The sequence below is a fragment of the Dermochelys coriacea genome, chromosome 12, assembly GCF_009764565.3.
Source record: "Dermochelys coriacea isolate rDerCor1 chromosome 12, rDerCor1.pri.v4, whole genome shotgun sequence".
Lineage (NCBI taxonomy): Eukaryota > Metazoa > Chordata > Testudines > Dermochelyidae > Dermochelys > Dermochelys coriacea.
The window spans coordinates 39,716,273-39,741,806 of record NC_050079.1 but is presented as its reverse complement, the minus strand read 5'-3'; the positions used below and the strand labels follow the sequence as shown (position 1 = coordinate 39,741,806).

The following is a 25,534-nucleotide window of genomic DNA, read 5'->3' as shown; positions in this document are numbered from 1 at the left end:
CCCCCCCATCCAGCTGCCGTGGTTCCCCCCCAGACACACACACGCTTCCCCCCTCCAGTTGCCATGGTTCCCCCCACACACACACACGCTTCCCCCCCTCCAGCTGCCGTGGTTCCCCCCCAGACACACACACGCTTCCCCCCCATCCAGCTGCCGTGGTTCCCCCCAGACACACACACGCTTCCCCCCCATCCAGGTGCCGTGGTTCCCCCCCAGACACACACACACACGCTTCCCCCCCTCCAGCTGCTGTGGTTCCCCCCCAGACACACACACACGCTTCCCCCCATCCAGCTGCTGTGGTTCCCCCCCAGACACACACACGCTTCCCCCGTCTCCAGCTGCCATGGTTCCCCCCTCCCCACACACACACACGCTTCTCCCCATCCAGCTGCCATGGTTCCCCCCCACACACACACGCTTCCCCCCCATCCAGCTGCCGTGGTTCCCCCCCAGACACACACACACGCTTCCCCCGTCTCCAGCTGCCATGGTTCCCCCCGCGCACACACACACGCTTCCCCCTCTCCAGCTGCCATGGTTCCCCCCCCACACACACGCTTCCCCCCATCCAGCTGCCGTGGTTCCCCCCCACACACACACACACGCTTCCCCCCATCCAGCTGCCGTGGTTCCCCCCCAAACACACACACACACTCCCCCCCTCCAGCTGCCATGGTTCCCCCCCCACACACACACACGCTTCCCCCCATCCAGCTGCCGTGGTTCCCCCCCAGACACACACACACGCTTCCCCCACATCCAGATGCCATGGTTCCCCCCCAGACACACACACACACACGCTTCCCCCCCTCCAGCTGCCGTGGTTCCCCCCCAGACACACACACACGCTTCCCCCCCTCCAGCTGCCGTAGTTCCCCCCAGACATACGCACACGCTTCCCCCCCTCCAGCTGCCGTAGTTCCCCCCCAGAAACACACACACACTTCCCCCCCATCCAGCTGCCATGGTACCCCCCCCCCACACACACGCTTCCCCACATCCAGCTGCCATGGTTCCCCCCCACACACACACACGCTTCCCCCCTCTCCAGCTGCCATGGTTCCCCCCCCACATACACACACGCTTCCCCCCCTCCAGCTGCCATGGTTCCCCCCCACACACACACACGCTTCCCCCCCATCCAGCTGCCGTGGTTCCCCCCCAGACACACACACGCTTCCCCCCCTCCAGCTGCCGTGGTTCCCCCCCACACACACACGCTTCCCCCCATCCAGCTGCCGTGGTTCCCCCCCAGACACACACACACGCTTCCCCCCTCCAGCTGCCATGGTTCCCCCCCAGACACACACACACGCTTCCCCCCCTCCAGCTACCGTAGTTCCCCCCAGACACACACACACACACTTCCCCCCTCTCCAGCTGCCATGGTCCCCCCCCCCACACACACACACGCTTCCCCCCATCCAGCTGCCATGGTTCCCCCCCCACACACACACACGCTTCCCCCCATCCAGCTGCCATGGTTCCCCCCCACACACACATGCTTCCCCCCCATTCAGCTGCCGTGGTTCCCCCCCAGACACACACACACGCTTCCCCCGTCTCCAGCTGCGATGGTTCCCCCCACACACACACACGCTTCCCCCCCATCCAGCTGCCGTGGTTCCCCCCCAGACACACACACGCTTCCCCCCTCCAGTTGCCATGGTTCCCCCCCCACACACACACGCTTCCCCCCCTCCAGCTGCCGTGGTTCCCCCCCAGACACACACACGCTTCCCCCCCATCCAGCTGCCGTGGTTCCCCCCCAGACACACACACACGCTTCCCCCCTCTCCTGCTGCCGTGGTTCCCCCCCAGACACACACACGCTTCCCCCCCTCCAGCTGCCGTGGTTCCCCCCCAGACACACACACGCTTCCCCCCCATCCAGCTGCCGTGGTTCCCCCCCAGACACACACACGCTTCCCCCCCATCCAGCTGCCGTGGTTCCCCCCCAGACACACACACGCTTCCCCCCCATCCAGCTGCCGTGGTTTCCCCCCAGACACACACACGCTTCCCCCCATCCAGCTGCCATGGTTCCCCCCCAGACACACACACACGCTTCCCCCCCTCCAGCTGCCGTGGTTCCCCCCGCAGTGCCCCCCTCCGCCTCCAGCAATGGTTTCCTCCGCACCCTTCCACCTCCTCCCCCCGAGCCGCGCTGGGCCGGCCGTGGGGCGCCTGCGCAGTGCTGGAGGCGCACGCGGCAGCATGAGCGGGGAGCTGGGGGCCCGGCGGCGCTTGCTGGAGGAGCGGGTCCGAGCCTTCCCGGACTTCCCCTCCCCCGGGGTGCTCTTCCGGTGAGGGGGCGGCTCAGGGAGCGAGCGAAGGGGGTTGGGGGAGGGGGAGCGGAGCGGAGCGGAGCGGAGGGGGGTGATGAGGGAGGGAGGGAAGGGGCGGGTCGGAGCGAGCGAAGGGGGCTGGGGGGGTGATGAGGGAGGGAGCGAAGGGGGCTGGGCGGAGGGAGGGGGCGGGTCAGGGAGCGAAGGGGGTGATGAGGGAGGGAGGGAGCGAAGGGGGCTGGGGGGGGCGCGTCAGGGAGCGAAGGGGGGTGATGAGGGAGGGAGGGAGCGAAGGGGGCTGGGGGGGCGGGTCAGGGAGCGAAGGGGGCTGGGGGGAGGGGGCGGGTCAGGGAGCGGAGGGGGTGATGAGGGAGGGAGCGAAGGGGGTTGGGAGAGGGGCGGGTCAGGGAGTGGAGGGGGGTGATGAGGGAGGGAGCGAAGGGGGCTGGGGGGAGGGAGGGGGCGGGTCAGGGAGCGAAGGGGGTGATGAGGGAGGGAGGGAGCGAAGGGGGCTGGGCGGAGGGAGGGGGCGGGTCAGGGAGCGAAGGGGGTGATGAGGGAGGGAGGGAGCGAAGGGGGCTGGGGGGGCGGGTCAGGGAGCGGAGGGGGGTGATGAGGGAGGGAGCGAAGGGGGCTGGGGGGAGGGAGGGGGCGGGTCAGGGAGCGGAGGGGGTGATGAGGGAGGGAGCGAAGGGGGCTGGGGGAGGGGCGGGTCAGGGAGCGGAGGGGGGTGATGAGGGAGGGAGCGAAGGGGGCTGGGCGGAGGGAGGGGGCGGGTCAGGGAGCGAAGGGGGTGATGAGGGAGGGAGGGAGCGAAGGGGGCTGGGCGGAGGGAGGGGGCGGGTCAGGGAGCGAAGGGGGTGATGAGGGAGGGAGGGAGCGAAGGGGGCTGGGGGGGCGGGTCAGGGAGCGGAGGGGGGTGATGAGGGAGGGAGCGAAGGGGGCTGGGGGGAGGGAGGGGGCGGGTCAGGGAGCGAAGGGGGTGATGAGGGAGGGAGGGAGCGAAGGGGGCTGGGGGGGCGGGTCAGGGAGCGGAGGGGGGTGATGAGGGAGGGAGCGAAGGGGGCTGGGGGGAGGGAGGGGGCAGGTCAGGGAGCGAAGGGGGTGATGAGGGAGGGAGGGAGCGAAGGGGGCTGGGGGGGCGGGTCAGGGAGCGAAGGGGGTTGGGGGGAGGGGGCGGGTCAGGGAGCGAAGGGGGTGATTAGGGAGGGAGGGAGCGAAGGGGGTTGGGGGGAGGGGGCGGGTCAGGGAGCGAAGGGGGTGATTAGGGAGGGAGGGAGCGAAGGGGGTTGGGAGAGGGGCGGGTCAGGGAGCGGAGGGGGGTGATGAGGGAGGGAGCGAAGGGGGCTGGGGGGAGGGAGGGGGCGGGTCAGGGAGCGAAGCAGACCTGGGGTTGATGAGAGAGGGACATAGGGGCAGGACAGGTTGCGGAGGGGAAGCCCTGTGCAATTACACTCATGCAGCATGCGCACTAGGGCACAACGTGAAGTTTGGCCCTGGCACACGGATGGCGCAGCTGCAGAGTCCTACTGCCCCGGCGCTGGGGATAGACCCACTTGGCCTGCCTAGGTTTGTCCTTCGTCTGCGCTGTCTTTGCCCCGCACGCTCCGCAGCAGGTGGCCCCTGCCCTGCCCACCTCTGCCCAGTGTGCTGAAGCTGAGCTCCAGGGTATGGCCCATGACCCGCAGGCTGCTGCAGTCACTTGGTCAGTGAGCAGCCAAGTTAGGCCTTAGACCTGCCAGCAGTTACACATGGGAATAAAGTCACATGGTATGAAACCGAACTGGTGTGTAGCTTTGTAGTTGGACCAAACTCTCTCCCAGCGCCGTATCGGCTGTAGCTGAGATTGGTCAGGTTTATATATGGGTTATATCAATGGGTTATATCAAAGCAAGTAAAAAACACTTTGCAGATGCCCAAACAAAGGTATTTCTTAATGAGGGCTGTTTCAACTTTTTTTCTATAGTGGTGTCATACTTATTAAAAAGGTATGAATTTCATTATAAGAAGTTATTTTTTCATCACATGTATTTTCAAAACATCTGAATTGTTTTGCCTCAGAAATAGTCACCATCTGGAAATTCTCAGCCTGGAGTGTGAACACTTTGGAAAGTTCTGAGCATCTGAAAAAAGGGTTAGAATACAAGTGCTTAGGGAATCGTAGCAGCAGTTGCTAGCTGTCTAGCTATAGGACATGTTTCTTCACTCAGTGCTGAGTCCAACCACTGTTTCAAGAGATCTTGTAGGTAGCCCCTTTTGCAGCTATTACGAACCCCTGGAAATGGAGTGATGACTCAAATCCACTTGTAGAAATCAAGCTTCTTAAACGTGGAGCAGGTAAACTGTGGGTTCTGATCTGTGTAATGTAGCTTTCAGCTTCCAAGGATAACTCATTTTGTTCTTCTGTTTTTAGTGATATCACCCCTTTGCTAAAGGATCCTATAGCCTTCAGGACTGTGGTTGATCTTTTGGAAGCTCATTTGAAGGCACGCTACCCACAGATCGACTTCATTGCAGGTGGGTATCATGATAAATGCTAGGGAAACTTTTATAAAATACAGTACAGAACATTATTGTCCATCCATACAGAGATTGCATGGTAAGCAAAGGTCAGAAACAACTCCTTTAACGAGGCAGGAAAGATGGTGTAACATCATGGTATTGCAACATTATGACTGTTTATCATAACGTTTTATTCTGTACCAAACTCTCGTGTGATGGTTGTTTTATTTTTGTGCTGTAGTTTTCTGACATGCTGTTTTGAGTGTTGAAAACACCCTCTCGATGAACATTTGGCAATAATTTCCTTTATTTAAAAAGATTTAATAACAGTAAGCAGTGAATTAGCCAATATAAGTTAATTACTACTCTGTCTTCCTTAGTCTATAACTTGCCTTTAAGCCAGGTCTAGTGTTATATAAATAGCAAAAAGACAAGCTGTGTTTCCATTTTTCCACTTGTCTCAGAGTGACTGGTTACAGACCAACTATAGCTGTGCCTTATGGAGATAACTGTTCCATTCCAACTAACACGTTGTTTAAGGATATTGAGAATAATAAGTACTGAATGGAAGAGAGGTGATTTGATGACAACCCAACGTCAGTGAGTCTAGTGGACTCTATTCAGTTCTTAGTGGCTCTGATCATGTAAACCCATCCTGATGTGATACTGAGTTTCTGGCCCTACAGTTGAATTGATATTGAGACTTAATTTCTTATCAGTACAGACAAGAACCAGTTCACAAACTAATAGAGGAAGCTCCTAACATAGATACTGTGGTGATATATGTGGAACTGCAGGTTCCGGGCTGCATTTCATAGTAAGTCAGTGTGAATACAAACATGCAATGCAAAGTAGGTGGGATTGCAAGTCAGTACAAATAGCTGCTAGGCTCCCTGAGTACAGGAAGATAACAGAAACATTAAAGATTTGCAGAGAGAGTGAAAACTGAACCGTTTCCCTTTAACAGTATTTTTACTGCTCTGCTTCCCATAGGTCTGGATTCTCGTGGTTTCCTCTTTGGCCCAGTTCTGGCACAGAGACTAGGGATTGGCTGTGTGTTAATACGAAAAAAGGGAAAGCTTCCGGGTCCCACACAATCTGTCTCATACACTCTTGAATATGGCCAGGTAATAGCCAGAAGAGAACCCTTGGTGGACACTGCTGTAATTGCTAATGTCTTGTTTGTTGAGATCACTGAGCTACTTTGGGGATGAGGATGGTGAGGAGGTGAAGGCCATCTAATAATATTTGGTGCTAGAGATTTTCCCAGCCACTGTAGCCCTTCTGGGGCTGGTGATGAGAACACAGCAGTGGGAGTCAGGCATTCTAAGTTCCATTCTGGTTGTGCCCAGTGACTAGTACCTACCTCATAGGGGTGGTGTGAGGCTTAACAGAGAGTTAATTTTGCAAACTATTCTGAGAACTTTGAAGAAAAGGTACTTAGTTCAGACAGCTATTAGGTGGGCCTTGAATCTGAGTGTATGTATTATTAATAGTACTGAACATAAAAACTAATGGCTGCTGATTTTTAGAGGAACCTAGTTAAAGGACTGACAGCAAGTCCTGTGCTTCTGGAGAAAGGCCAGTGGAACAGGGAAGAGGAAAGAAGGGGGCGTTGCACAAAGATATCTATTACTTTTTCCCACTCTTGCTTGTTTGAGTAAATGCTCTAGTAAAATGCTCTTTTTTTTTTTACGGTTTTGAATTAGGAAACACTTATTGCACAGCAGCTGGTTCATGTCTGGCCCTTATTGGAAGTGAGAGAGCATAGGGTTAATAACTCTGCCTTAGCTAGCTAACTATGCTGCTGGAGTATCTGGCAGGTGAATGCTGTTGAGGCAAGCCTTCCCTTGCATAGTACAAAGTTCTGTGGTAATCATAAGCATTGCATGGGTCAGTCCTTATGTAGAATGGGTTCATCTCTCTTGGAGGACAGAGGAAAAGATGCTTCCATGGCTGGCTACATATCTATAGACACCACAGGGCTGAAACCTGGGACTTTTTGCACCAAAACCATAGGAGTCTTGATCATGCACACTTAGGCCAGTGTATTACATACAGGAGTTCAGTCCCGTCTGGGGTACTGTTCTGGGAGAGCTTATCTAACAAAAAGGAATAGAATACACTGTGTTAGTGTGCATGATTGGGACTCTAAAGATCTCCTTTAGCTCGAGGCCTGTGTATTTAGGTGCTGAAAGTCAGGATTTTATTCTTGCTGATGAATGTAATGTCTGCATTTTGCTACACACTAACATTTTTCAAAAGCAGTGCTCTATAAAGTGAGACTAGAACAAAGTTGTCTTTTCAATCCTGCAGGCTGAACTTGAAATCCAGAGCGATGCCGTGGAACCGGGAGAGAAAGTGGTCCTCATTGATGACCTGCTTGCGACTGGAGGTAAGAGCAGTCGCTTAGTTAAGTCTGCTCCATGTGCAGCTGTGCTGTAACTGGTATTGCTCATTATATCTCAGGATGCTCTCTGCTGAAGCTGCTTTGAAGAGGACAGAACCTCTTTGTTAAAGTGTCCTTGTGACTTTATGGGGAGAGGGATGCAGCAGTTAGCCAATTGGGGTTTATACTGTGTCTGAATTACTGTACTATAGTACCTGAAATCCCTGCTCTAAGGCCCACTGGAGTTCAGCTTGGTTTAAAAAAATAAAAGCCATGTTGGAATCCATTATCTCGTTTTTGGCTTTGCAGTGCGCTTTATGATGCTTTCTAAAAATCGGACATTACCTGTTTGCATGCTTCTAACCATGTGATTAGCGATGTCTTAAAGTTGGAACTAAGACTGTGCCTTATCTGCTTGTAATACTTGAAGTGATTGTGTCTCTCTCTGCTTAACATCCCTGTTGGGCAGGTACCATGTATGCAGCCTGTGAGCTTATGAAGAAGCTGAAGGCTGAAGTCCTAGAGTGTGCGGTGGTCATAGAGTTAAAATCTCTGAAAGGGGCAGAAAAACTGAAACCGTTCCCTGTCTACTCTCTGCTGCAATATGAGTAATGAGCTTCAGATCAGAGAAGGTTGTAGTTGCCCTCTTGCTGAATATCTGCTGCTGTTTCTTATCTTGATCAGTTGTTTGAAGGCAACAAGCAGTCGCCTCCTCTGTTTTCTAAAAAATGGAGGAAGCTGCTCCCCATTACAGCAAGGGCAGTTAGGCCTCTCTTATTCCAGCTCAATTCTGCTAAACTTGCTGCACTGTTTATGCCTCCTGATTCTGGGGAAACAAACGGAGCCAAAGGTGGTGGTTGTTTTTTTTTGGGGGGGGGGGGGATAGTTTGTCTTTTGATCTAAAATACCATTTAGAAGCCTGTGTATCATTCCAATTTCATGTTCGATTTTGCTGTGTACTGCTACCGCTGTGGGTTTGATGAGACATGAGGAAGGGCTTTGAGATTTACTTGTGGTCAGGGAAGGAATCAGTTTCTCTAGATCAGTGAAAACTAACATGGTATTGGATGTCTGTATGATGGCCCCTTTTACTGCATCCCCATGCTTGGGTTACAGCTGTTCTGTCACCCTGTGAGCTGTACCTATTGGAATTCTTCTATTTGCAATGCTAATGGAGCGGTGGTGACTTGTTCAATATAAGAAATGGGTGCAAGTCCCCAGCAGGTCACACTCATCCTATCTCATGTAAAACATGCAACTTTTTACATGGTCCCTTCTTATATATACAGTAAAGTTCCCTGAATTCTGCCTTTTATCCTCGAGTTCCAGCATACCAAAAGGTTACTGAGCATGGGTTGATACTGTTGTCTCCCCTCCCTCCCCCCCCCAGCCCCTTCCAATCAACTTTCTCGTTCCAAAATACCCTCCAGTATTGGCACAGCCTAAAAAGGAAAGGGAAAGGGGAACTTTGAGTGCTTTAGCATGAGCTCTAATATTAACAGCATTCTGGTTACTATGGTGGACAAAGTTTGATAGGCAGACTTTTAGAAAAAAAGACTCCTACTTGCAGAGTGTGATCTAGCTGTAACATCCAGCTCTGTCACAAACACTTACAAATCAGAGCCAGGGTACTAAAATCTCCCTATGGATGAGAAAGGATGCTTTGGATTGTAACTAATATTTGTAATGGCTTCAATTGAATCTGTAGCCGATTAGTAAATAAATATTGACCTTTTAATTCTCAAAACTATTGTGGTAGCAGGATGAAGGGGGTGTGTATTTCTATGACCATTTCTCTTCAAGAAACCAACATCAAGCGAAACAAGCCATCTTGTGACTTCAGTGAAATTCAAAAGGGTCGGAAGTTAGGCCAACCCATTTGCTTTACATGCTGAGCTGAACCTTTAAGACATCTTCCTCATATCTGGTCTTACTGAATTCCTCCCCAAGCCTTGCCCTTTGAGCTCTCACTGGAAGATGGTAGAGAAGCCAACTTTGGGACTTGCTCCTCCTAGAACTGTAATATTTAATATCTAATTCTGCAAGGTAAAGAAAGGTAGTCACTTATTCAGTGCCTTGAGTGCACGGAAACTGTTGCTTCCCTGCAGGTTTGTGAAAGTGCACCTTATACATGGAGAATAGCCCAGGTACGACATTAAATCAAATAGGCATGCAGTTGGAGTAGGAACTGTAGAGAGGGTCTGGGTATTTGTTTCATTGTAGGGTGCTTTTGTTACTGTATACACCCCCTCCACTGGATAGAACCACCTGTAGGGTGACACTGCTGAAACCATATAACTTGTCTACAGCCTGAGTGGTGTTTAGCTCTGAAGGCTGAGAGTTGAGTGGTATGGGCCTCCCTCTAGTTACAGACCTAGTGTCCTTTACAGTGCCCCTGGCCTGCTTGCTTACCAGATGTGTAACCAAGCACTTGTAGTTAACCTTAAACATCAGATGTTCAGTTTCTTAGGTCTATAGGAGTACTGGGGTTAATCTGCTCCTAGCTTCAGAACCAGGTAGTATTAAGAGTCCCTAGATAGGACACTACAATTCTTTGGGAAGCCTCTAGAGGATGTTTAAGTTTAACTTTTACACCCAGCCTGTGTAAGAATCAGTACCTCTCCTGCACACTTGGCACTAAAGGCAGGAGAGTTGCTGTGAAGTGAAGAAATTAAGCTGCACCCAAAAAATCCATGGAAAGCAGCTGCAGCACTGTCACAATTATGTTCTTTGACTGCCAAAGCACAGCACTGGACCCCATGCAGTGCCAGAAATTATGTCAGGCACAGCTTGGACTCTACCCTCTCTCGGTCTTCAGGGCCTGAGATAGCTAACTGGAGTTACCTGTCTTGATTGTAAGATCCTAATGATACATAGCCCTGTAGCTTTTGCCTTAATGGAGCTAGTTGTGGCGAGCCCCGCCTCTTCCTCCTTGACCCACTACATCAAGATAAAAACTAGTGCCTTCTCTTCATTAGGATTTTACAGAAATGGATAACTCCTCTTAAGTATCTCACTATAAAGAAAACTTTTTGCAGTGAAACCATGCCAGTCTTTCATTAGGATAGGTGAAAGTAGCTCTTTATTTCAGGTTCTTAGCATAGAGCACTGGACATCAGTCTTACCCTGGGGGAGAGTTTGGGTATCTCCATTTTGATAGAATTAACATTGCTAGTACCCAGGTAGTCAAAAAGCATGATCTTTATTTGCCTTTGAAGGTCAAGTGTTCAGCTTTTTTTTCCTGGAGCTTGGAGCTATCAACTTGTGAAAGTTGAGATTTTCATCTGATCCTGTGACTTGAAGAGTTAGGATGTTAGTTTTCCTTAAAACTCCAACAACGGGCAGTGGTGTACAAGGGATACGCTCAAGACCCCATAGAGGTGTGTTCACTAAAGTTCAGACTAGATGTGATCAGGTTTATCTGCCACACTTTACTGCTGTTTCCTACTCTTACTCAAAAAGCAACAGTGAGTTGGCTTTGTTCTGTTGATGCAACAGAAGCTGTTGCATCATCGTCTAGTGCTAGCTCCTACATGTGTGCTACCAGTTTGTCTACTGCAGTCATTCTGTGGGCTAATGGGCACCTTCTGAACCTGCTCCCTAAATTAGATAGGCCAGCCTGGCTGCACTTTACCCAGTGTAAAGTGGTAAAGAACAGAGCCGCTCACTGTTTGTACTTCTGGTATAACCAAGCAGTAACTCGCATTCATGTCCTAGTACTTGAGACAAGGAAGACTTGTTCCTTACTTGCACCTCTGAGGCAATGCTCCCACATACTATTTGTATATCCTGAAGCCTGTTTAGCTGACAAAGCCCTTGCTAGCACAGACCTGGAGGGCACCTCAGTGATTTGTAAGCACAGGGGTTTAGGGTCCACCCTCAGACTTACGGCAGGGACCATCCAGAGCAGGGTTCTATCAACAGGGGCTTGATGTTCTATCAATTCACAACACATTTTTAAAGTGGTACATGACCCAACAGTTAAGAATGCTCTGTATCCCCTCATTTGTGCTAATTAGATTATGCTGCAGTTGCCAAAAGCTGTCAGCAGTTCCCTTTCCTTGAAGGCCTAATCTTTGATTAGGTACCAACCCTCAAATGCTAAAAGCCTCTGCTCTCAGCCATGCCTGTATGTACAAAAGTTGCAGTCATTTCTCTGCAAATCCCTGCTCATTTTTTCCAAGAAGTCTCTGTATAAGATTGGCTGACAACTCAACCCTTCCCCTACTGGTAATTCACAATGTTCTGCTGCAGAGAAGCCTCAGCACCTACAGCTGGAGTTAAGGGAGCCTTGAGCAGCCCCCTGTTTAAGGCAAGAGCTCTTTCTTTAAAGCAGGGAGCACTGCTACTGCTAATCATTTAAAAGTTTAATACCAACACATTTCAACAATGTCAGAGAGCTGGAGTGGTCCGAGATTCACTCTCGCTCTCTCTCTGTAAAACAGAACAGATTAAAAGAGCCCCAGGGATTTTTTTTTCCAAAGGAAATTCCATTTTTCTTATTTCTCACTTTCTAGAAATGGCATATGATCCCATCCACCCCCACAGCACCTTCAGCTAATGGAAGAAATGGATGCAAGTTGTCATAGTGGAAACTTGTTCAAGGGAATTAAACATTACAGCATTGCTCAGAGAGTGGGGTCTGGCTTATATAACTAAGGCCATGCCCCCCGGAGATGCTCAAACACTCCTGCTCCCACTGTGTCCCAAGGAGTTTTATTTGTTCTATGAAGTTGCCCATAGTAACTAAGCAGTCAGAGCTAAAAAAAAGGGAGCAATTTAGGTAGGAAAGGCGCCTGCAGGAGTGAACGTAACATATTAGCCCTCATATTTGAGGGCCAGGGGAGTTGCCCAGAACTGTGCCAAAGGAACAACTTAAGATCCAAGAGGCTTGTCTACCTTCTTGGTTTCCTGTGCATAGGTAGGAACGAGAGGTCACAAGCAGCCCAAAGGGGAATTCTCTGCAAGACCTTAAGAGGGCCATGTCTCTGCTACATTCAGAGGCACATCTAATTAAGATCAGGGTCTCGCCCCCCGCCATCCTCCCCTCCCCAGGAATCAGAGCTTCTCCTCCTCCTTAATTATCCTAGTCAGTCTCTCCATAATGACATTGAGGTCCATGCTCTTGTCCAGCTTGATGTAGGTGTCTTTCCTGATCGGATGGATGATGACCCAGTCAGGCAGCAACTCTGAGAAGAGGTGTAGGTGTTTCTCCATTTCACCTGCAGAGAACCAGAAGTGATCAGCAAGTTAGTTTCAAACAGCTTCTCCCAGCTGTCAGCCAATGTTACACACAATGGGCAGCATTTCTGGCTTCTGCTTCCTACCCAAATCACAAAACCATGCAGGTGAAATTCCTCCCAACCATTGCTTCCAGGCTTTGAGCTTAGCCATCAATTACACAGCTATGCTTGGCACTGCTAGTACACAGGAACGGAAGCAATACAGGGCAGGGAAGCCCTATAAAAATATTCCCACTCTTCTCTCTATCAGATTACAGCAGTTATTTTAGGAGTTTAGATTACCCCAGAATTTCCCATATCTGGGGAGAGGCTACAGAACTCACATTACCAAGCAGATGAAGTAGTGTCAGCTTCTACATTGACAGGCAAACTAGTCTCTGGGGGAGGGGTACAGCAGCTAGGCATTTTGGGGGAGCATAGAGATGCCTGATAAAGACTAGACCCTTAGCTTCCACCAAGGTAGAGTCTTAGGGAGACAGACCACTGAGGGAAAATGAATGTTATTTACTATTGTTCCATTGACAGGATAAGCACTGTTCCAGGATTCCATCAAGACTAGCAAGATAAGCATGAGTAGAAGTGAGGCTAGAAAGTAATGGTTCTGTCCATAGGGGTCCTCCAACTACAGCTAACTCCATGATAGCTTTGCAGCTACAAAAAAAAGTATCGTTTAACATGGTAGCCATAGCAACCTCTAGAGGTAAGTGGGTATTACGGTACCCATTCAGTGCTTCCTAGCATTCAGCTATACCTTTGCTCCAGGTGGTGCAGGAGATGTTGGATTTTGTGACTCAGAACCTCACATGCCAGAGGCAAAAAACCCCTCTCCAATCCCCCTCTATTACCAGATGTCATTGTGGTACGGTAGCTGTCGAGCATCCGTGTACATGCCACCTCTGTAGTCAGCGCCTGCTTCTTTTCAGCCACAAACACATTGCGTAGGAAGCGTGCCATCTCTGGCAGCCGTGAGATCATGACGAGCCGCTCCTCCTGTTGTGGGTTCCGGGTCATCAGAGCCTGCAGTTTCTGAGCCTCCTTTGCTCTGATCTAAGGAACAAAAGTTAGTGGGGGTTGGGTCAGACACCCTCCAGACCCCCCTTGTCGGGGACACTCCCTCTGCAGTCACAACCAGGTTACTCACCCTTTCTAGCAGGGCCTGGGACACCCCTTTCAGGGCACTGGAGGTGTTAGCTGTGGGTGTTGCTTTGGGGGCCTCATGCTCTCCTGGGCTGGTTTCAGCTGTTCTTAGAGCCAGGTTGGCAAGAGCCTTTTCCATCTGTCCACACAAAGGAGAGTCAGAAGTCACATGTGGGAGCTGCAAGGTGTACCCAGGGAGCCTATGCTTGAAGCTAGGGGCATGGTTCCCAACTGCAGATTAATAGTTCAAGGTCTTTGATCAATAGCAGGGAAGAGTCTAAGATGGAGTTTCCTCCCCAAGGAGGAGTGGGTGCTTGAGTATTACTGCGACTGGATCACAAGAGTACCAATGATCACGTAGATGTGAGAGGAGATAAATTCATCACAACCATCCAGTACTGGTGCTGTGTACTCCAGCCTAAGCATCTCTGTCCCTTACCTTTGGAGTCATCATGCTCTGGGCCTTGGTCAACACCTCCTGTGCCGTGGTCAGCTTGTCCACCTGAGGGGGCTGGGGCAACTCAGCTGGTATGATGTCTGGCACCTCGTCTACATTGAAGCGAGGGTGCCATCTGGTCAGCTTGTCATCTGGTATGACCATTGTGGGGTTGAGGGAAGCCATGAACATCTGGAGTGAAAAGAGTTGTGTGTCAGACACTGCAAGTCAGATGCCCAGTAAGAGTTTGGTTTTGTTACCCTTGAGCTAGATCCATTACCTCTCTGCAGTGTTGTGCTTTTAGCATAGTTTAGCGTCATGTGTCTATGAGAAACGAGAGACAGGAGATTCCAGGACAAGTCTCTCTCCTTAAGAGAATCCTGATCCTTGTCTCAATGTTTCAGATATCAAAAAAGTGTCTAAGGGATCTGGGATTCCCCAAAGGTGAAAGCCAGCAAGTGACCTAAGACAGAGCAGGTCTCATCATTGCATGATGGGGAGCTTCTGAATTGGAGAGATTTTTAAGGAGGCGATTGCTTAGCTTCATGAAGTACAGGAGAATGCAGCACCCATGAACGGTAGTAAGGTTCCAGCTGGCTGCATGTACAGATGGCAGATTCACTCAGTCTGCATGGCCCGTGGTCTATACCAGTCTCCCCATGATACCAAAAATACCGAGCCATTCACCTTGTGGTGCTGTTTGACAACGTTCACCAAGTTCCTGCTGAATACCCTCCTGCGTTCCAGCAAGCGCGATGCTGACAGGTGCGGGCGGCCATCTACCTTCTCCTCTGGAGACAAGAGATGTTCCCTCATTATCTCCAGGTCCTGCAACTGGGGAAGCTATGGGGGAAGGACGGGCAGGAAGAGCTGGCTGCAGTACCCCAGGTTTGACACATGCCATCACACTGCTGCAGCTGTAAGTACAGGAGCGTGAAGCAACACGGCCTCAAGGACACCAGACTTGATCATCGGCTTCAGAGCCAGCCCTCTGCCCCCGCCTGCTGCATCCCAGGGAAACAAACAGAACAGCACCTGGATGAATGCAGAGCACCAGTGTAGCCAGAACTGGGAGTGCCATCAACAGGTTATGTTCTGAGCAGAGTTTCAAAGGAACCCATCGGAAAGATGGCAGGCTTCAAGATCCATTGCCAAGCCAATAGTTTTACATGCCTGGCCCACTGCTGGAACAGGTCAGAGCTGCTCCCCACTCTGCCCATGTTCAGGGAACCAGCTAGTCAGATGGTCTCAGTTCCATCAGACACAGTGAATTCGTTTGGGGAAAAAAAGGTTTCCAGAGACCCAAACATCCCTTCCCAACAAGCACCATTAGGGATCAGGTCAGAGAGAGAAAGCGAGCTTAGAGCCCAGCCTGCCAGCAAGGTCTCCTCCACAGAGGCTCAGACAGACAGTATGTTGCAGCATATACCTTCCCCCAGCACAGGCTCTATGGTGAGCTGGTAGCTGGATTTCTTCCAGAAATTGCTGAAGGTTGGGATGTTCTTCTCCTGGCGGAACTTGTATGAAGTGGGGTACACGGCTTTGATCTGACCCACATTCCTCTCTTCAAACTGCCTGTGGCATTGCAGGAAGAGTCGGAAATTAGGTAGCAGCACGGACACAAATGAGCATCAGCAACAAGTGCTTAAACTCAGCAGCCCCAATGGAACCCAGAGCAATGGGGGGGGGCACCCAGGAATCAGACTCCCACGCGACACACGGGGTACTAGCCGTCAGTCCCTGCCTGCAATACGTATGGGAGTGAACAGCAAAGGACAGAGGAGCTGCAAGTTAAAGAGCAAGTCCTGTCCTGGGAAGTGGTCTGAGTACAGGTCCGGGAGCCAAGGGCTCTCCTGGTCTAATTCCAGTCTTGACATTGGCTTCCTCTGTGGCTTTAGGCAATTCATTTAATGTCTGTGCCTCAGGTCTGCTCTCTGTAACATGGAGATAGTCAGGGTTTTCCCCTGTGATGGGAAACTGATTTGTAAGAGGTGCTGCAGGTACAGCCGTAAGGAGTGAGTCACTCCACATGCTCTAGCCAAGTTTCCCTTGTACTAGCATCAAAGACTCCTCCCCCACCCACATGGACACATCCAGCAATGCCACAATCCTCAGTTATGCTGAGCCTTTCCTCATTTAGAGGAAAAAAAAAAAAAAGTTACAACTAGAATTTATCACAGGTAGCCAGAACAAGTGGAAACCCCCTCCCCTCAACCCCTCTATATATGCTTCTATAGGTCCCTCTTTGAAGGCTTGGGAAGTTTGCATAAGAAAGCACAAGCCCTTCCAGTGCACTTGAATCCTGACCTTTTTAGATGCTGCTCATTGTGCATCTGCTTTGTACTAGGCACAAAACTGGAAAAGTTCACAGCTGTTATGCTGCTGGCACAATTTCAGGGAATGCTGAATTCCAAGTCCTACAGCTCTATAGCAATCCCCCATATATAGAGCTACCCACCGTCAAGAGGAGGAACTTACTTGTGCATTATATCTTGAACACCCTGCTTGACTTTGGCAAAGGTTACCGTCTCTGAGCGATTGAAGAGCATCCCCACAATGGTGTCCATGCTGCGGAACATCTCTGCCAGTACCTTGTATTTATAGGGCAGCGTGAGACCTGGGGGAATATCTTGAGCAAGGGTGTGGAATCGCTGATAGGCAGGTGCCCTCTCACTGATAGAAGGGAAAAGTGACCAGGAATTAGACCTACAACAAGTAGCTTCAACATGAGATTAACACCAGGTGTCTGAGCACGTGTGTGAACAGACTGGCACGTGGTTTGCTACTCAGAAAGGAGGTCAGTAGGAAAGCCTGCCAGTTTCAGGTTGGTAGAAATCTCTGAGAGTCAGTGCTGACATGGCGATTTGATGTTCATACAATCCTCAACCTCTGCAATCTTTTGCCTCTATGTTCTCCAAGGGACAATCCTGTGCTGGCAGGATGGGGATGGATTAGAGGAGCTGAAAAGGTCCAGCTCAAATTCCGAGGCTGTGCTACATATTCCAGAGGCAGAGTGTCTCTTTTCTTCGCCATCAGAATAGCAATAAGATACGTGCAAGTTGCATCCCAAGTTCACGACAGCATCTGTGTAGTGCTTTTGTCAAGTGACCTTGCTGAAGTCTTCCCCAACCCTGACTGGCGCACTCTGCTTCAACAGAAAAGCCCACCCACTTTTGCTGTCCAGAGCGTAGGCGGCAGCAGCAGGTCACCTCTCAGAGATCCCTCTCGCAATGCCATGTTAGTGCCCAAGAGTGGACATGCTCAGAAGTAGCCTCTCGGTTTCAGCCATTTAGTGCTGTCGCACATACTTGTGTGAACGAGGCAAGCAGGCTCTCATTTCTGGAGCCGAGATGTTTGGTCTCTGAGTAGAAAGATCCCATCTATGCTGAACCCCAGCTACTGGATATTAAATATCAGAAACAGATGTTTGAGAGACCACTGGAGTGCTGCAGCATTTTGCTACCCAAGCGCCTTGGGCTACATTCTACCTCTGCCTTGTAGGTGGTAATTAGCCCTTCAAGAAACCCAGAGCAGCATTAGTTTTACCATCACTGACTACGCCACTTAACTGAAACACCAGGTCTACTGTCCCAGACTTCGTTCCAGCACCAGTTTAAACAAACAGGCACTGAAGGTGAAGTTCCTATTCCAGCTATCCCCAAAGGTGGCTTCTCACCTGGCTTCCACGGTTGGCTCACAGGTCTCTTTGGATGGTTGCAGTCCAGATCCCTTCCCCTCCTCTGCCTTCCTGTTGCGGATTTTGGATTCTAGCTCCTGCACTTGTTTCAAGCGGCTCTTCAAGTCACTGCAGGTCTCAGAGGGGCAAGCTGGCAGTTTGGATTTCCGAGTCAGCTCCTGGAGTCTCTGCAGGCGGTGTTTCAGCTCCTTGGATGAGACCTGAGATGGGGAGTGGGAAGGTAACAGATACAGGACTCTCAGAATGGGAAGACAGTTTACAAGTAACGCTCAGTTGTTATTCTGGAGAGGGCTGGAGGGTTAGCATAGCTCCAATGGTCACTTATACTCCTATGACAGGTTTCAGAGTAGCAGCCGTGTTAGTCTGTATTCGCAAAAAGAAAAGGAGGACTTGTGGCACCTTAGAGACTAACACATTTATTAGAGCATAACCTTTCGTGAGCTACAGCATCCGATGAAGTGAGCTGTAGCTCACGAAAGCTTATGCTCTAATAAATTTGATAGTCTCTAAGGTGCCACAAGTCCTCCTTTTCTTTATACTCCTATAGAATCATTTATTTAGCATGCAGGGGGCCAATCTAGGTACAGCACACTTGCTGAACATACCAGGCACGTGCTGGTATCTCAAGGACGACAGAAGTGGGTTAGTGAGAAGAGATTTCATAAGGGATTCTGCAGGAATTCTCCCCCGACCCAGCTTGTGAGCAGAGCGAGCAGTTACATCCCCCCTTGGTGTTAACATGCAGTTAGATGTTGCTGCAAAGCTAAGAGTGATGGGGTTTGTATCCCCATCAAGCCACTCTGAGGGTGAGAGCACAGAAGAGCACAGAGTTATTAGCAGAGCTCACTCAGTGGAGCCCCTTCCCAGTCTCAGGGAGAGAACTCACAAACTTTCCATACCTGCTTAAAGCTTATGTTTCCCCCTAGCGTAGCCAGGCCAGACTGCAGCCCACTGTCTGGACCTGGTGAGAGGGTCACATTCACCAAGTTCTTCACATTCTTGTCAAGGGATGACGGGGTTGCGGGTCTGAGGGCAGCACTGGAGCAGGGGCTGGAAACCTGCAACAGGAATTCGTTGTTAGAACGTTTTGCCTTCACTGCCTGGCTGTTACTCACCAAGGAGTCTCCCTGCGTTAGTGGAAGATAAACCTCCCTATGGCTCCGAGTCAGCACATCACTAGAGCTCTAGTCAAAGTCAGATTTTCTAATACACGGTGAATCCAGGTCCAAGGAGTGCGGTGCAATTAACAGACAACATTTGTTCTTTGACTTCCCCACCCGCCAAACACACACACTGTATCATCAGCCCTGCACCAGCTATTACAGACTGGGATTAGGGATTCCATCCCTGGCCCAAAAGGTTTTCTACACTAGTTCTACTCCATCAAGTTTTGCAACATCCAAAACCCTAGCAGAGATGGGCCACCAGCTGCTGCAGGCTGTTAATACTAAGTCACTGCCCTTATCAGAGCAGATCTAATCTCCAGAGTGCACAAAATAGCAGCAGCCTGTCTACACTAGAACTCCCAGTGTTCTTAACACCAGGCTGAGCAACAAGGGACAATTCCTTCCTTCCTGTAAGCCGGACCCCGGAGAGTCCAGCAATTTGGGTTTATTACAAACGCATTGCTCAGGTTTGTTGCCCGGAGGGATGTGCCCTGTTTGCTTCAGTGGGGTGTGAAATAGGAAACGCAACAGCAAGGTTAAACGACACGCTGTTAATTGTTTCCCTGCTGATATTTTTGTCACTGGACCTTCAGCGCAGGCCGGAGCAGGCCCGGGGAGCCGCTAGGGCCCTGTTCCTCCTTGCTTGCCAGTGCGGCAGCAGGCAGGCAAGTAGCAGGCGGTATGGAAGGTCCCAACAGGGCCTCCCCCACTTCGCAGGCCACAGACCCAGCGCTGCCCACAGGCCCCAGTACAAAGGGAACCCAGATCTGCGGAGCCAAAACTGCCCCCGTCCAGGGGTCTCGCGTGGGTCTGGGCTGGCCAAGGGCCTTCAGGGAGGTACCTACCGCGACTGCCGCCTCCTGCTCTGCACCCTGGGCATCTTCTTCTGCGGGCAGTACGAGCTTCTTCCTGGCCGCTCTCTTGCGGTTCTCCCGGGGCCGGAGGCCGGCTGGCGGGTCGGCGTTTCGCTCCGCTTCCACTTCCGGCTCCAGTTCCTGTCTACACCGCTTTCTGCCCGTCTGTGTCCGTGCCGGGGGTTGTGGGCAGCCGGGATCGGGGCGCACTGGGGTGCGGGGGGAGGCCAGCAGCTGCTGCTGCTGTTGGGGGCTCAGGGGAGGCAGCCCGGCTGCGGCGCTCACCGCCGCCCGATCGTTGTTTCCCAGTCCGACCAGCTTGGCTCCGGGTCTGGCTTCCCGGAGGCTCCCTGCCAGGATCGCCAGCGGGGCTGCGTCCGGCCGGCTTTCGCAGCGGGCGGCCCGGCGCTTCTCGCCGGCCACTCCTCCCACGGGCTGGGTTTTCCTCCGCTTGGTGCCCAGCGGTCCGTCCCGGGCGGGGTTCTTACTGTGCGGGAAGAAATCGGTCACCCTGCGCTGAGCCATCCCGGCGGGGCCCGCTCCGCGGGAAGCCCCACGCGTGCGACCGGCCCGCGCTCGCCGAGCCTGGAACGCTGGCGCCCCGCCTTCCCCCGCGCGCCGAAAGTAGCCGCCTTCCCCGGGAGGCCCCGCCCCTGGCTGGGGCAGCTGCGCACGTGGTGCCGCGCGGGAAATTGGCGCCGGTTTTCGCGGGCGCGGGAGCGGGCGCCACCCGTCCTCCTCCCGGCCCACCCCTCTGCGCCCGCGGCCGGCTCAGGCAGAGGCGGGGTGCGCGGGTCGGGATCACGCGGCCTCGCAACCATTTGGGGCGGGAGGGTTGGTGCAGTGGTCAGGTGCCAGGCTGGGGCCCGGGGAGATCTGGAGTCAAGTCTTTGCTCTGGCACAGAGTTCCCCTGGGGCCTTGGGCATGTCACTTAGCCTCTCTGTGCCTTGGTTCCCCAGCTGTGCGATGGGGATAATCAAGTGAGGAGCATTAAAGCTTGGGAAGTGATCAGACATTCCAGCCACAGAGGCCACCCAGTCTCTGGCCCCTTCCCCAGCTCCCACATCCTGTGGACAGGCAGGCCTCCGTGGATGCTAGAGGAGATGGTGCTATGCTTCCGTGTTTGAGACCTCTTCCAAGTGCATAGGGTCCGCCCTGGGCATGATACACTCAGGGAACAGACCAGAGACCTTGTATCCAGTCACTTTTCTACTTAAAAAGCTCGTGTCTTCTGCTGTCCGGTGCCAGGGAGATTCATGCTCTTTCAAAGACTAATAGCTTCAGTGGCCTCCAGAGCATGTGTTGGTACCTCACACAGTGGGATGCTGGCACATGGCTGGGGTTTCTGGGACTACTAGAATACAAGTAAAAATAATCATAATTAATAATAGAGATCAAATAATGAATTATATAATTAAGCATAAAAGGCTGTTTGTCGATGGGCCCATTACGAGTTCATAATAAGGTTGGGGGTGATCCTGAGACTGTGAGACCTTCAGGCACTGGGGAAAGAATGCACAGAGAGGCTGCTGAAACACACTACTTTGGCTTCTTCCCCCTCCACCAGAATATATCCCTCCAGCCCAGTGCTTCCCTCCAAGCTTATCAGAGTTTCCAGCATGTCTGTTAGCAAACAGATGTGGGTTTCCCGTCAACACACGGATACACTTTAGACTTGACTTTTTAATGGCTTGTCAGCATTACTAGTCCTTTTTGCTTCGTACTCCAACCCTGAGTTAAAGTTGTTGACTTAAAACTTGATTCCCCCTCAATGATTTGACATGTCATAACAGCCCTGACCTATTCACATTTTGCTGTTTTGCCCAAACATCCCATAGCAATTTAACAGTATCCATTAATAAACCTCACAATATCCTTGTGAAATATTTTTTTTTCTTTTTTACAGATTGGGAAACAGGCATAGAGGCATTAAAGGCCAACATTTTCTGTCTAAAGTTAGGTTTCAGAATAGCAGCCACGTTAGTCTGTATCCACAAAAAGAAAAGGAGTACTTGTGGCACCTTAGAGACTAACATATTTATTTGAGCATAAGCTTTCGTGAGCTACAGCTCACTTCATCGGATGCATTCAGTGGAAAATACAGTGTGGAGATTTATGTACACAGAGAACATGAAACAATGAGTGTTACCATACACACTGTAAGGAGAGTGATCAGGTAAGTTTCAGAGTAGCAGCCATGTTAGTCTGTATTCGCAAAAAGAAAAGGAGGACTTGTGGCACCTTAGAGACTAACAAATTTATTAGAGCATAAGCTTTCGTGAGCTACAGCTCACTTCATCGGATGCATCCGATGAAGCGAGCTGTAGCTCACAAAAGCTTATGCTCTAATAAATTTGTTAGTCTCTAAGGTGCCACAAGTCCTCCTTTTCTTTTTGATCAGGTAAGGTGAGCTATTACCAGCTGGGGGGGGGGGGGGGAATGGACGGACCTTTTGTAGTGATAATCAAGGTGGGCCATTTCCAGCAGTTGACAAGAACGTCTGAGGAACAGTGGGGGGAGGGAGAAAGAGGGGGAATAAACATGGGGAAATAGTTTTACTTTGTGTAATGACCCATCCGCTCCCAGTCTTTATTCAAGCCTAAGTTAATCGTATCCAGTTTGCAAATTAATTCCAATTCAGCAGTCTCTCGTTGGAGTCTGTTTTTGAAGTTTTTTTGTTGAGAAACCTAAATTCATATTTATGAATCTAAATAAGCAACCTGGTTTTCAAAAGCACTGAGCTCTCACAACTCCATTAACTTCAATTAACAATAAGGCTACGTTTATGTCATGGAAGTCACAGAATCCATGGAAGCGTGTGACTTCCAGAGACCTCTGTGACATTCTCTGCTTCAGCCCCAGGAGCTGCAGGACTCTGGAGCTGGCAGCCAGCAGGGGCCTGGCAGGGTTCCAACGACAGGTGACAGGGCGACAGCCTCACTTGGGGGGGCACCTCGGGTGAGCACCTGGGGATGTCCCATTTTCTCCTGCAGCTCCCATCCACGGGGGCGGAGGGGGAACCCCACAGCTCGGAAACCATGGCGCCACAATGGCAAAAGTCACAAACAGGTCATGGCTTCTGTGAATTTTTGTTTATTGCCTGTGACCTGTCTGTGACTTTTACTAAAAATAACCGTGACAAAATCTTAGCCTTAATTAACAATCCTCCAAGGGGTCCTCAAGTAAATAACAGAAGTCAACTCCTGTGATTTCTAATGCAAAACAACAAAATCCAAGAACAAATCCCTATATTAACAACAAAACTCTTTTGTTTTGATTTATAATCATGCAGAACACAAAAAAGATACTGGCACGTTTTCCTTTGTAAATCATCTTTAAGGTTAATTAATCCATTCAAATTCCTTAGCTAGAGCAATGTCCATCAAATCTCTGGTGAAGGTTTGACTACCTGTTGGACCTAACTATGAGTCCAAAGATGCAAGGGCCAAGATGGCTAAAGACCTTACCATGGTTTCAGAATCTAATACATTTATTTGAGCATAAGCTTTCGTGAGCTACAGCTCACTAGTCTCTAAGGTGCCACAAGTCCTCCTTTTCTTTTTGCGGATACAGACTAACACGGCTGCTACTCTGAAACCTGTCAGAATCTAATGTAACTATTAACGCCCCTCGGAGAGCTCATGGGCAATTACTTTACAGGACAGTCCAGAATTCTGCACGGACAACTGGCAACCAGCACAAGGGGCTGAGAACCCTGTGTGTGGGTAACACCTTGCAGACTTCAGAGACAGAAGGTGGACACATCTGGGGCACAGCTGTTTCCACATCCACGTGGCTTTGATCTGCTTCCAGGTTTGTGTCAAGGTGAAGCCAAATCTGGGACGCAGCTGCTTCCACGTCCAGCTGAGCTTGAGCCTTCAGGAAAGAAGCCCCTGATGCAGTGGGCAGTTTAGTGTTCTGCAAACACGTACAAGTCACGGCAACCCATTGGAGAACACCCTTCCTCCCAAGGGATCCCAAAGCACTTCACAAACATGGAAATATAAACGCCTCTGGGATACAAGATGGCAACCAGCCAGCTCACTGCACAGCCGCAGGGGAACGGAAAGTTTGAAGTTGACAACACTGAGGCAGAGTTTATGGGTTCTTAGTCCAGGACTAGGAGCCAGCAGCTCCTGGTCCTAATCCTGGCTCTGACATCATCTCTTACTGCAGCTATGGGCAGTCACTTCTCATCTGGCAAATGGGAATAATGTTACTGACCTGCCACCCAGGGGATTAGTTTGATTACACTAGTGCCCTAATTTAGCTAGGTGGTGTACAATCCCTGTCTTGAAGAGCTTATGTTCTAAAGGTTATTGTCAATCAAAATACTATAGCCCCAGCTGATAATGGATATGCTGTGTACTTGTGTAGAGGATATGCCCCTTAAACGAATGCAAGCCAGGAAAGGCTGAGTTAAGGCAGTATGGATCTGATCTCACTTTCAGTTACTTCAGTTGGCTTTGGAGCAGGCCCCAAATGAACTTGGCGTGCAGGTATATTCTCTAGGGGTTAGGACTCCCGGGTTCTATTCCCGATCCTTCCACTTACTCCGTGTATTATTCTCTGTTTCCCGTGCTATAAAATGGAGACGATGCTTTCCGAGTTCTCCAGGAGGATGGGAAGTTGAAATGTGTGAAAAGCACACAGATTTTTAGATGGAAGGTGCTAAAAACAAGGGGAGTACCGCCTTTTCCTGGAACACCTGCATCGCTCAATACACAGTGTGTCAGGCTGAACTCATTTGCCGCTGAAGCCCTGCCGTGTCTGGTTTTTGTGGGTTTGTTTCAGGCTCTGGACATTTAGTTAATGCAGAGCTCTGTGGCTGAATACTGAAGAATGCTTTACCTTCAGTGACTACGTCTGGAGACCAGCCTTACCAGAATCAATAGAAAACCTGCAGTGCCCAGGGTGTAAGGGAAATGAGCTTTGATGTGTGACTAGAACTGGAATCTTTGTTCCGCTCTAATGACATCTGACAGCACTTAGGCCAACTGAAGCCATCTCCGGATTCTCTAGGAACACTCTGACGGGGGGCTGGGTTTGTTTGATAAGATCCGTGCACAGCACAGGTATTTCAAGCCTGTGTGGCTAGTAAATTAGGCTCCCCTACCTTCCCTTGGGGCACAGTCCTGCTGCTATTGCATTCACTGGCAAAATTCCAGTTCACTCTCATGGGTGTATGATTGGGCCCTAGTAGAGCAGCATTTGCTCCTCCCTCCCCCACCATAAGTTATGCATGTTTAATTTGCAGTGGAGCTGGGATGTTCCAAACCACATTATTTCAATAGCAGCCTGAGTCTCACTGCAGGTTAGAGTTTACCACAATTGAATGGAAGGATCTGGCTGAGACAGCCAAGGTCAAGGCAAGGTTGCCCCTAGAATTGAGTAAGTGGCAGCTTTGGATTTTTATTGGGAGGTTTTTGTGTTCTTTTTTTCTCTCTTATCTACTCCTATCCATGCCCTCAACTGAAACATCAGATACTGCAGCTCAGTAGAGTTTGGTTAGTTAATTGCTTGGTGTGGAGTTGGAAGTTAGCTAGAGAAGCCATGCAAAAAGCTAGTTACAATCCAGATACCTTTAAAAATAAAATTTAAAAGAGTGTAATCAACTTGTAGGAAACAGTGGGAAACAAGCTATCTAGGATGACAACTGAATGCTATTTTATTTAACATGGACAAATGTACTGCGAACCAAGTAATGTAAAGAATTTCATATGCCTGTTATTTCCTGTTACAGTGTCTGGAACGCCATTTACCATTACCGTAATTTGAAATTAATAAAACAGATCCATTCTGTCCCATCTGGAAGGGG

General features: G+C 50.6%; 2 protein-coding genes and 1 long non-coding RNA gene across 5 annotated transcripts; 2 read left to right on the top strand and 1 right to left on the bottom strand.

Moving 5' to 3' along the window:
- Positions 1-2,112: 2,112 nt before the first annotated feature.
- APRT (adenine phosphoribosyltransferase) lies at positions 2,113-15,098 on the top strand. 3 transcript variants are annotated; one of them, XM_043494903.1, is made up of 6 exons: positions 2,113-2,309; positions 4,705-4,808; positions 5,787-5,920; positions 7,110-7,188; positions 7,652-7,817; positions 15,086-15,098. In XM_043494903.1, the coding sequence occupies exons 1-5, from the start codon at positions 2,128-2,130 to the stop codon at positions 7,792-7,794; spliced, it is 642 nt and encodes a 213-aa protein (XP_043350838.1). In that variant the 5' UTR covers positions 2,113-2,127; the 3' UTR covers positions 7,795-7,817; positions 15,086-15,098. The 3 variants fall into 3 exon arrangements, with proteins under 3 accessions (XP_043350838.1, XP_038224169.1, XP_043350839.1); XM_043494904.1 differs by lacking the exon at positions 15,086-15,098 and adding an exon at positions 3,767-3,860 and having other exon boundaries at positions 2,200-2,309; positions 7,652-8,929; XM_038368241.2 differs by lacking the exon at positions 15,086-15,098 and having other exon boundaries at positions 7,652-8,929.
- CDT1 (chromatin licensing and DNA replication factor 1) lies at positions 11,537-20,343 on the bottom strand. Its single transcript, XM_038368239.2, has 10 exons — positions 19,707-20,343; positions 18,595-18,753; positions 17,675-17,895; positions 16,477-16,671; positions 15,428-15,573; positions 14,686-14,789; positions 14,002-14,190; positions 13,567-13,701; positions 13,271-13,472; positions 11,537-12,404 (listed from the first exon to the last, which is right to left on the bottom strand). Exons 1-10 carry the CDS (start codon positions 20,238-20,240, stop codon positions 12,241-12,243), a joined length of 2,049 nt encoding a protein of 682 aa, XP_038224167.1. The 5' UTR covers positions 20,241-20,343; the 3' UTR covers positions 11,537-12,240.
- Positions 20,344-21,838: 1,495 nt separating this feature from the next.
- On the top strand, positions 21,839-25,534 carry LOC122456261. Its single transcript, XR_006275054.1, has 2 exons — positions 21,839-21,892; positions 23,290-25,534. It is a non-coding gene; the product is annotated as an uncharacterized LOC122456261 (long non-coding RNA).

Coding starts and splice junctions, on each gene's coding strand:
- APRT (XM_043494903.1), top strand. CDS start 2,128: ATGGTTTCCTCCGCACCCTTCCACCTCCTCCCCCCGAGCCGCGCTGGG. Junction 4,809..5,786: donor ACAGATCGACTTCATTGCAG/GTGGGTATCATG, acceptor TGCTTCCCATAG/GTCTGGATTCTCGTGGTTTC. Junction 5,921..7,109: donor ACACTCTTGAATATGGCCAG/GTAATAGCCAGA, acceptor TCAATCCTGCAG/GCTGAACTTGAAATCCAGAG.
- CDT1 (XM_038368239.2), bottom strand. CDS start 20,240: ATGGCTCAGCGCAGGGTGACCGATTTCTTCCCGCACAGTAAGAACCCC. Junction 18,754..19,706: donor AGCAGGAGGCGGCAGTCGCG/GTAGGTACCTCC, acceptor TTCCTGTTGCAG/GTTTCCAGCCCCTGCTCCAG. Junction 14,191..14,685: donor TTGTCAAACAGCACCACAAG/GTGAATGGCTCG, acceptor TTTTCACTCCAG/ATGTTCATGGCTTCCCTCAA.